At 42.6% G+C, this 11,670-nt stretch overlaps 1 protein-coding gene across 1 annotated transcript in view; it reads right to left on the bottom strand.

Annotated features, from left to right (window-relative positions):
* Window positions 1-225: 225 nt before the first annotated feature.
* The window catches only part of CMYA5 (cardiomyopathy associated 5), a 112,929-nt gene continuing 101,484 nt past the window's right edge, over window positions 226-11,670 (bottom strand). Inside the window, exon 14 of the mRNA XM_077462604.1 lies at window positions 226-11,176. Coding sequence (XP_077318730.1) covers window positions 10,924-11,176 — 253 coding nt within the window. The 3' untranslated portion in view covers window positions 226-10,923. The remainder of the gene's footprint in view (window positions 11,177-11,670) is intronic.

Here is an 11,670-nt window from a genome sequence, read left to right as displayed (position 1 = left end):
CCTTTCAGTGCCCAGTGTCACCTATCAGTGCCCATCTGTGCCACCCATGAGTGCCCAGCAGCGCCGCCTATCAATGCCCATCAGTGCCGCCTACCAGTGCCCATCATTGGTGTCCATCAGTGCCCGCTCATTGGTTCCATCTCATCAGTGGCTGCTTATCAGTGCCTGTCAGTGCCACCTTACCAGTGCCCATCAGTGAAAGAGAAAACTTACTTATTTACAAAATTTTATAACAGAAACAAAAGCAAAACTTTTATTTTTTTCCAAAATTTGTTTCCAAATTTTCCAATGTGGGAACAAAATGATAAAACTTTAGTTTGGGTACAGTGTTGTATGGCGGCACAATTGTCATTCAAAGTGCGACAGCATTGAAAGCTCAAAATTGTCCTGGGCAGGAAGGTGTATAAGTGCCCTGTATTGAAGTGGTTAAAGTGGTTGTTAGCCTCAGTCATGAAATCTGAACAAAGCACATACAGTATATCTGTAGTGTTTACTTATCTATCTCCAAAGCTCTATGTGTAATTTCTCTCTGGTGCTTCATTTTTCTGTTATCAGCATGAGTCACATCATAGAAGTTTTCGAACACATGAGGTGAATTTGTGATGGGGAGGGAGCTCAGCATGCAGCTTGTCTATTCACAACACAGCTCTGTATCCTTTCTTTCTTCCTGTTTGCTGTGTGAAGGGGAGGGGGTGTGTTCCTTTCCTCCAATCAGCTCTCACACAGTGTAACTGCAGCTCTCTGGTCCCTCCTCTGTGCCCCTGACAGATGAAGAAGGATTTTAACATGATTCTGCCATTTTGAAGGGGTGTAGGGGAGAGAAGAGTGCAGATAAACAAGTAAAACCTATGTAGGAGGATTTGTTACATCTCTGTGTATCACCTGAGACCAGTCTCTTTGCTGGGTATATGAGAGGATTTACAACCACGGTAAGTAAGGAGTCTTGTTTTCCTGGTAAACCAAGGACTTAGATATGAATATTTGATTACTTTAGAGCGTCAACCAGTCCAGCAAAACATTTTTTATTTAAGGGCTCAGTCTAAGGTTGCCACCTTTTCTTCAAGTCAAACCCGAACACTTTAACAGCGCACCGCAATTATTATTATTTTTTTATATTATAAACTATATATATATATTGCTATTAAATAACATAATCATATGAAATTAATAACAAGAGTCCCCCTTTACATTAGAGTCCGCAGAGTTCCCCTTTTACATCTGAACTCGCAGAGTTCCCTTTCACTGTAAGGGGGGACTGTGCAGACTCTGATGGAAAGGAGAACTCTGGGGACTCTGACATAAGGGATCCTCTGGGAACCCGGATTTAAGGAGGAACACTGAGAACTCTGATGTATGGAGAGGAAACACTGTGGCCTCCATTGTAAAGGGGAAACCTGATGTAAGGGGTGCTCTGAGAACCCTGATATACCTTAGTATACTCTCTCAGAGGCAGGAGAGGGGGGGGGGAGACTTCAGTCACAGACTGGGATGGATGGTGAGCTCACTCACCCCTTGGCAATCAGCCCCTCTCATCTAGGTGTATCTGAGGCTGCTGGATTTCAAATTTCCGGCCCCCACTTTCCTTTTCTGAAGTACAGCGCCGGGGATTGGAGTGTGGGCAGACACAGAGGGGTAGGCGGTGGGGGGGAGAGGTGCAGATCGAGCCCTCTCATCTCTCCCGTCTGTGTGTGTGTTTGGGGGGGTTGTTAGTGCTTGCTTTGGGCAGCGTGAAAGAATGTAATAGTCACTCTCAGCTTAGACAAATGCAGCCAGCAACCCTGCTGGGAAGCAATAGTCCAGTCTGAATAATGTGTCGGGGTTTCAGGCAGTCTGGACGCATGGTTCCAAACCCAAACTGTCCGGGTAAATCCTAGACAGGTGGCAACCCTAGCTCATTCACATGTGTGCAGAGCCCCATACAGTCCAGAAGAGCAGTTTGTTTACCTTTTGTACTAGTGCTGAGTTGCGTGCAGGCAGTCTATATATGCTTAAGTTATGTATGAACACAGTGACACGGTACTGATCACTCACTGTGTTCATTTACAAAAGGAAGGGGCCCAGGCAGCAGGGGGAATCAGCGCCACATGGGGTGTTTAAGTTGTTCCCAGGCACACCCTGCATGCATGCCTATTTTGCCAGGTCACTGAAGAAAAGACAAGGACCAAGACCGTGCAATTTCAGAAGCAAGTCAGCAATGCCAACTCCCATATTTGTGTCTTAACAGGTTCATTTTAACCACTTCAGCCCCAAAAGGATTTATCCACTTCCTGACCAGACCATTTTTTGCGATACGGCACTGTGTCACTTTAACTGACAATTGTGCGGTCGTGCAAAGTTGTACCCAAACTAAACTGATGTCCTTTTTTCCCACAAATAGAGCTTTCTTTTGGTGGTATTTGATCACCTCTGTGGTTTTTATTTTTTGAGCTATAAACAAAAAAAGAGTGACAATTTTAAAAATATATATATATTTTTAACCATTTGCTATAAAAAATATTAAAATTTTTAAAAAATAAAATAAAAACTTTCTTCCTCAGTTTAGGCCAATATGTAATCTGCTACATATTTTTGGTTAAAAAAATCCAATTAGCATATATTGATTGGTTTGCACAAAAGTTATTGCATCTACAAATTAGGGGATACATGTATGCCATTATTATTGTTTTTTACTAGTAAAGGTGGTGAACTAAGATTTTTAGCGCGACTGCGACATTGTGGCGGACAGATCGGACACGTTTGACACTTTTGGGACCAGTGACATTTATACAATGATCAGTGCTATCAGAATGCATTGATTACTGAATAAATGACAATGGCAGGGAAGGGGTTAACACTAGTGGTGATCAAGGGGTTAAATGTGTTCCCTGGGAGGTGTTTCTAACTGTATAGCGGCTGGGCTGACTGGAGGAGGAGAGTGATCGCTGTTCCTAATCACTAGAAACAGACAATCCCTCTCTACTCCCCTGTCAGAACGGGAATCTGTTGGTTTACACTGACAGATCCCCGTTCTGCCTCTCTCTGGAGTGCCCGCTGGTTGGCTCCTCCCTCCGCTAGTGAATGGGCATGCACGCACCGCCCACAGATCGCCATGTATGTGCCCGACGTATAATGACGGCGATTCCCAACGTGATTGGGTATTCTTTGCTACAAAGATCCTTTCAAGACATTCACTAATTAATAAATTGTAACTCATTTATTAAACTATAAATATTTTTCCATGTGACATAGTGCTGACAAATATTTTTATTTAAAGTAAAACGTAATTAACAAATTGTCTATAAATTAAGCCAACAGCACAATTTGGAAACATTATTAAAGTGTAAAATCAGCCTATTTTCTTTTTTTTTTTTTTCAGATAGAGTAGGAAAGAATTAGAACCAGTAAGGGCCTCTTTGCACTATTGCATTGTGGTAACGCTCATTACTTGCAAATTGTGCATTCATTCTGAATGCTGCCCCTGTGCCCCTTTCTGACAGACATGTGTTGCAGCTCAGCATATCATGCAGCAATACACTAATGCCGCGTACACATGATCGGAATTTTGGTCGGAAAAAGCTCTGATGGTTTTTCCGATGGAATTCCGACAGGATTCCGCTCAAGCTGTCTTGCATACACACAGTCACACAAAAGTTCTCAGAACTTTTGACCATCAAGATCGCGGTGACGTACAACACTACCATGAGCCTAGAAAATTAAGTTCAATGCTTCCGAGCATGCGTCAAATTGTTTCCGAGCATGCGTAGGAATTTTGCGCGTCGGAAATTGTACAGACGATCGGAATTTCCAGTCTGAACTTTTTCTGACCGAAAAATTGAGATCATGCTCTCAATCATTTGCTGGCTGACATTCTGGCAGCAAAAGTCCGATGGAGCATACACACGATCGCATTTTCCGACCAAAAGCTCTCATCGGACTTTTGCTGGTGGAATTTCCGATCGTGTGTACGCGGCATAACATGCATTGTGATGCACTGCATGCACCTTTTTTGATGATTTCTTGAGTGTTAGACAGCCCATACAAAATGATTGGGCTGCCGCAACGCAATACACATCAATGCATCGCAACAGTTTTTTCTGTTCTCTTTGGCATCAAGAGGGATACAAAAAACGTTTAAAAAAACTTTTTTGTAGAATATTACCTGCCATACATGGAGCAAAGTTCATCTGGTTCTGGCAGGTACAGATGGCCAAATACAGTACAGGAGATTCAAATCAATTGGAGCTGTATAGCCTGGATGGAGGAAAGTTTTAGTTTTTTTCTGTTCCGCCTGCAGGCTGAACGGAAAAACATATCTATAAATGCATTGCCAGTGGCTTGAGTTCCCATCAGGTTTTTTTTTTTTTTTTTTTTACAGCAATAAGTATAAGGCATTCAGCCTCCAACTGGAACAGATAGAAGGAAGAAAAGATGACGTGGCTCTAACCTTGCCTTATGCCGTGTACAGACGATCGGACATTCCGACAACAAAATCCTGGATTTATTTCCGATGGATGTTGACTCAAACTTGTCTTGCATACACACGGTCGAACAAATGTTGTCGGAAATGCCAAACGTCAAGAACGCACTGACGTACAACATGTACGACGAGCCAAGAAAAACGAAGTTCAATAGCCAGTGCGGCACTTCTGCTTGATTCCGAGCATGCGTGGAATTTTGTGTGTCGGAATTGTGTACACACAATCGGAATTTACAACGGATTTTGTTGTCGGAAAATTTGAGAACCAGCTCTCAAATTTTGTTTGTCGGAAATTCCAACAAAAAATGTCTGATGGAGCCTACACACGGTCGGAATTTCCGACAAGAAGCTCACATCGAACATTTGTTGTCGGAAATTCCAACCACGTGTACGCGGCATTACACTACTACAAATGATTTTTTTTTTTTATGTTTCCGTCTTGTTACCACTGAGAACAATAAACCCGTCTAGCTTTTCCCCATGTTATCCAAAATTTAAAATAAAGATCTTTTTTTTTTTTATCTGAGGACATCTTATATTAACCTGGTCTAGGTTTGGTTTTATCCCCTCTTATACAATGTATGACGCAATCTTTTGAGTAGTTAGATCCTTGTTAAAATTGTTTTAGTTAAACTACTTTTAGTTTATGTTGAAACTACAACTCAATATTATTACCGTATGTGTGATCTTTTCTTTTTCTGCCACCATATGTACTTATGTATACTAATTGTTACAATTCAATAAACAAATTTGACAAGAAAATATACTTTTCATTGATAAGACATGCACTTATTGCATCCTTCTCTACAATAACATTATCCATAAACTCTACAAAGTCACTGTAAATGAGAAATCTAAACACAAGATGCAGTGTAACAGTGCTACATTAAGTTATTCACCTCTTTCTGTGTTTTTAATCTAAAAAATAATAATATAAAATGCTGTGCACAGTTGATGTGTTTGCGCTACATATATCAGGCTGTTACATTCGATGTCATCTCTCCAACCGGTACCCCCACCCCAGTAGTCACACACCATATGAATAGCAGAACAGTGGCGGAATTATAGGGGTCGCCAAGATCGCCATGGCGACCGGGCCCCTTGCTGCAGAGGGCCCTTGAGGGCCCCCTGTACTCTTCCGTAGGAGGGGTGGCTGAGAGGAGCTCCCCGATCATCAGCCGAACTGAAATCGGCACTGTGCGGGAGCTCCTCACATTAGGGTAAAGTGTGTGCTCTTTGTCTCCCCCTACAGTGCAGTACCCGGCAGGAAGAGCCAAGGTACTGTAAATGTCTGCCGTTTTTTTTTTCATAAGACTAACTACTGTATTTGTGTTTATATGTGTGTGTGTGTGAGCATGCTTGTATGTGTGTGTGTGTGTGTGAGCATGCTTGTATGTATGTGCGTGTGAGCATGCTTGTATGTATGTGCGTGTGAGCATGCTTGTATGTATGTGTGTGTGAGCATGCTTGTATGTGTGTGTGTGTGTGTGTGTGTGTGAGCATGCTTGTATGTGTGTGTGTGTGTGAGCATGCTTGTATGTGCGCGTGTGAGCATGCTTGTATGTGCGCGTGTGAGCATGCGTGTATGTGTGTGTGTGAGCATGCATGTATGTGTGTATGTGTGAGCATGCATGTATGTGTGTGTGTGTGTGTGTGAGAGCATGTGTGTGTGTGAGCATGTATGTGTGTGTGTGTGTGTGTGAGCATGCTTGTATGTGTGTGTTCATATATGTATGTGTATGTATGCATGTGTGTGTGCGCATGTATATGTGTGTGCATGTATGCATATGTATGTATGTGAATGTGTTTATCAGTGGCGGTGCATCCAAAAGGGTGCACAGGTGCCGCCCCCTCTCTCCAGCCACACCCTCTATGACCAATGGATAGATTCATGCATAGCATAGCATGAATCTATCCATGGCCACCGCTGCCACCTCCATATTTAGGTGTCTGGTCCCTTTTGGGGTGTCGGGCGCCTGAATTACAGTGGCAGGGGGTGTTTTGCAGCACCTGATTAGAGCCATGGGCTCTAATAGGCTTCAAAATAGGTGAACTGCGAGCGCCATGCTTGACGCTCACAAGTCTACCCAGGTGTGTTAGAAAAGTGAATTAATATTCACTTTTCTAACACTGAACCGCCTCTCCACCAATCAGGTGTGCGGGTCTGTTACCCATCACAGCTATTGGACGCCTATCAGGAGGAGAGGACGGGAGATGAGGATGGCAGGAGATGCATGGAGGACCCCGCTCATGGCCGTTACCCGCTGCCCCACCAAGACAGGGTAAGTGGCGGGCAGACAGCGAGCAGGTGGTGGGGATTCACAGTGGCAGCATTTGATGGGCACACCAACAGCATTTGATGTGCACAGTGGTGGCATTTGATGGGCACAGTGGCAGCATTTGATGGGAACACTGGCAGCATTTGATGGGCACAGCGGTGGCATTTGATGGGCACAGTGGCAGTGGTGACATTTGATGGTACAGTGGTGACATTTGATGGTACAGTGGTGGCGTTTGATGGGCACAGTGGCTTTAATTGATGTTTTTTAAATCGGTTCCTTTATATGCGGCCACCCACTTGGGATTGGGCCCTGGTGTTCCACCATCGGGGTCGGAGAAAAGAGCCCTGTCCGGAGGTCGGGGGGGGGGGGGGGCCCTCCAAGGTTTCCTGCATCGGGGCCCTGTAGGTTCTAGTTACGCCACTGTAGCAGAATTCTAGAAGCTTGCTAGGAAAATGATTTTTAATATTCAGTGTATATTATAAGGCTTGCTTAAATATGTATCAACATGTTCTGTTTCCCAGGGGAGAAAGTACATGTAATGCTTTGTCCTATGTAAATTCTAGCTGTGAGGTCGGTCCACAGCCTAACCAATAATGCAGCTAGCTAGGAGATTGCTGTTTTGACAGATTTTCTCTGTCTATAAGCGAAGGGGGGAATTTAAGCCTCCATGTTCCTGGCAAGCTGGCAAGTAGACATTATTATTATATTATTATTATACAGGATTTTATATTTATATAGCACCAACAGTTTGCGCAGCGCTTAACAAAATCGCATGTGCAGTTTGTTTTGTTCCAATTAGTTTTTTGATGAAATTCGACATATTTGTTAATTCGGAAATATTTGAATTAACGGAAACCTGTTTTAGCCCTAGTACACACGGTCGGATATTCCAATGGACAATGTCCGATAGGACCATGTTGTCGGTTAATCCGACAGTGTGTGGGCTCCATCGGACTGTTTCCATCGGAGTATCCGACGGACCAAGTTTTCCAACTTGTCTATAAAATTTTCTGACAACATGCTCCGATCGGACTTTGTCTGATCATGTGTAGAGAATTACGATCGGACAAAGTGCCACGCATGCTCAGATCAAATTCCTAGACCAAAGCTATTGGCTACTAGCCTGAACATAGTCCCGTCCTAATGAAATAACGTCATCATCAACTTTGTCCGACTGTGTGTATGCAACAGTTTCAGACAAAATCCGACATATTTGGTTGTCGAAATGTCCGACCGTGTGTACAATGGCTAATGAATTTTTCCGAAATTCTAAGATTTGGAAATTTGAAAATCAAAAAATTTGAAAAGTCGGAATTTCAAAGATTTGGAAATTCAAAAATCGAAAATTCAATAATCTGAAAATACAGAAATTAGGACATTTGAAAATAAGAATGAAAATCTGAAAATTATAACAAAAATCTTAAAGTTAGAAAACCCGAAATTTTCGAAAATTGGAAATAATAACTAACTAACTAATAATAACTATTACTAACTATTAAATTATAGGTATTGGAATTTCCTTTCAAATTTGGCTGTTAGTGATGGTGTGTAATGATAGACAGGTTTTGTTTGTTTTTTTGGGAGGGTGCATGTGATCAGCACAGGGCCAATCAGCACTGTCCAGATAGAGGGTCAGGGGTCATGCAGCCTCATAGGACAGTCAGAGAATGAAAGCTCCTCCTACAAGCTTTAACCAATGCTTGGACCAACATTGATAGAAGTCACAAGACTGCTATATACTGCTGATGAGAAAGGGTACTTAGCAGTTTATATTTACTAAAATAATTGCATTTCCATGTTCTGTGTACTCTGGGAGACTAGATATAGTGAATGCAAGGTCCTGGGTTTAGTAACACTTAAACTTCTTGGTGCCAACCGCACACAAATATGCGGGATTTATAAACAGCAGCGATCGGGAGCATTCCATTAGCCGCTGGTAACTATGCGCTGTTTGCAATGTGGTACACAAATATGCAGCCACTCTGCACCAAGGCCCACCCACCGGTAGGCCGCATATTTGTGTGCTGTTGGCACCAAGAGGTTTAAGTGTTACTAAACACAGGACCCTGCATTCACTATATCTATGGAAATGTAATTATTTTAGTAAATATAAACTGCTAATTACTCTTTCTCATCAGCAGTATATAGCAGTCTTCTGACTTCTATCAATGTCCGTCCAAGCACTGTGTATTATTACACACCAAACTGAGCAAGTGCAGCTTGCCTCCAAGGCTGTGTACTATCAGCAGGTGGATTTGGAACTGTGGAAGAAGGGGAGGATCAGATAAGACAGGATCAAACAGCCTTTTTACACAATGCGGAAGATTAACGCCTTTGGTTCCACACTGAGTATAACAAGCATGCTTTACTGCATATACAGACTGATTTTACTGTTGTGGCTTTAGTAACACTTTAAGTCTGTTTAATATTCCCCAAAGTACAGGCAATAGTTCACTCTGTTGAATTATATGTGACTACAGGATTAATTTTCTACCAGCTGGGTCACTGCTGAATGAAACATTTATGCTGAATTATTTTTATCTTGAAATGCAAAAGTTATTGGAGGGAGGATATTGTCTGTTTTCAATGCAATGCTCTAATTGAACTGTTCACTATTTAGAACAGTAGGAGATAGGTCCATATTAGCTGAACTTCAGATAATCGTGTTCTCCTATGCACACTCAGTTTCCTCTCTCATTGTGATTTTGCTATAAATTTAGTTGAAAGTGTGCAGAGGTGGTACATATGAGGGTTAAGTTAAGTTTATAAGCATGTTTAGCTTGCAGGTGAGGTGTAAGAATGACTTTAAGGTTAACATTATGTGTATGGTTATGTTCAGCATTAGCGGTTGGGTCAGGTTAAGCTGTTAATAGCCAAAGTTAAGGGTTCATTTTCGGTTTAGAATTATGGGTTAGGGTCAGGAGAGTGTTAAAGCGGAGTTCCACCCAAAAATGTAACTTCCGCTTTACGCGAAGGTGACCCGCCTTTTTTTGGTGAGGGGGGGTGGATACCCTCTTTTTAGAGGGATCCAACTCCCACTTCCTCCTGGGGCACCGCGGCGCCGGAAGCAAGTTCACCTCTCCCCCCTCACTCTCGGCAACAATCTGGGACACGTCACAGGTCCCAGATGATTACCCAGCCAGTCACAGTGCACAACGCAGCTCGCACATGCCCGGTGCGTGCCTGGCTGCAAAGCCACAGTCGGGCGCCCACAGTGACAATGCCAGCGCCTCAGAGAGGAGGGGGAGAGGAGCGAGGCTTCATACACCCACATCACTGAACCGTGGGACAGGTGAGTGTCTGATTGATAAAAGTCAGCAGCTACACATTTTGTAGCTGCTGACTTTTATATGGGTGGGACTCCACTTTAACTTACAAAGTGGCCATTCCAGATGGAAACAAACAATGTCATTGGGTGTGGAATATTGTTAGTGACAGCAATATTTGAATCCAAATACACCAGCCAAAATGATAATGTCTAAAGTGAAGGTGTACTGAGCATGTCAGATGCATCATTCTTCCTACCCCAGCAATGATGTCATGGTTCTCAAAAAGAATCTGCCTTTTTCATGAAAGTGTCTGAAAGAAGAACTTTGTGTTTTCTGTGGTGGCCAAACTGGTTTAGTTGCCTAATCTTCATATGAAACAGCCATGAAATATGAAAAAGACCTTCACATGAAACAGCCAACACAGCAAGTTATCATCTGAGTCACATCCATATGTGGGGCGTAAGGTGCAAAGACAACCAGATTCTCATGAAAGCAAATCTGGGGTCACAGTCTGGATATATGTTGTGCCATTCCTCAACAGGGGCCCTGAGGGACTTCTAGCAGGGCATGTTTTCATACCGATAGGTAAAAGCAGAAATCCCTTTAAAACAGGCCCCTAAAAACTACAAGAGTTGGAAAACATTACTTGTTAGCAGGCCACTGAGGACCAGCGTTGAGTAACACTAATTAAGTAGATCAGTTATTAGGGTGTGCTATGTGAGCAGATTAAAAACAAAAACAAAATAAATCCAAACCCTGAGAAAGAAATTGAAAAAAATAATCTACACAGTGCTTTTTTCTAACTGTACTATTTCCCAAGTCCCCCCACACACAGTGACTGCTACAAAGCATGGCCTAGTAGTAAACACTTGAGTTATGGCTTCTCATCATCCAGCACTCTACTGGGAACAGGCTGTTAGCTGTGCCTGGCAAAGTATGGCAGTTCAATTCCAGTGTGGAGGTGAATCTCTCCTTGAGCCTCCAGAGCAAAGGTGGGGTGAGCTGCTTCTGTAAACCGATGCCTGAAGGTGAACAACAACTGTCCTTTCTGGACGTTATAGAAAGAGAGTCTTCCTTTCCTGTAGTCTAAAAGAACACCGACCCGGACTGGAGGCTCCGTCAGGTGGACTTCACTCCAAACTTCATTGTGGAGGAACTTATACGAGAAGCTGAAAGAAGACACAAATATAGCTGTATGAATTGAGAATGTGGAGGGAAGAAAAAATGAAATGCCAAAAAATTTTGCTAAAGCAGTTAGAATGTATGTAAACCTCAAGAATGAACACTTACTACGTGTTTGGTAAATGCAAAAAAATAAAAAAAGTTCAATTTCTGTAAAATCTTTTTCTTGGACTCACATGATAGTAAAATGGAATGTATGTATTTCCAGGCTTTATCAGTCACTGTAGGCATACCCCTGCAGAGTCTTCAGGGTCTGAGAGATAGAGATGGATCACAGCTCTGGACCTGTAAAGCACCCTGCAGATTTGCTAAGGTGAGAGCCCAAGCAGGATTCAGCACCCAAAGCAAAATTATAGACTATTTTACCATCCTGTGTTCCCTAATAGATGATAAAGAAATGAATTTGATCAAGCCAAACATCTTGTTAGAGGATACCTCCCTTTGATCTCTGCTGTACCTTATCAGTTATATTATTTTGAGG

Source organism: Lithobates pipiens, unplaced genomic scaffold (genome assembly GCF_037356315.1).
Source record: "Lithobates pipiens isolate NorthernLeopardFrog02 unplaced genomic scaffold, aLitPip1_a1.2 Scaffold_3, whole genome shotgun sequence".
Classification (NCBI taxonomy): domain Eukaryota; kingdom Metazoa; phylum Chordata; class Amphibia; order Anura; family Ranidae; genus Lithobates; species Lithobates pipiens.
The sequence above is the reverse complement of the archived record's forward strand: the minus strand, read 5'-3'. Positions and strand labels throughout refer to the sequence as shown.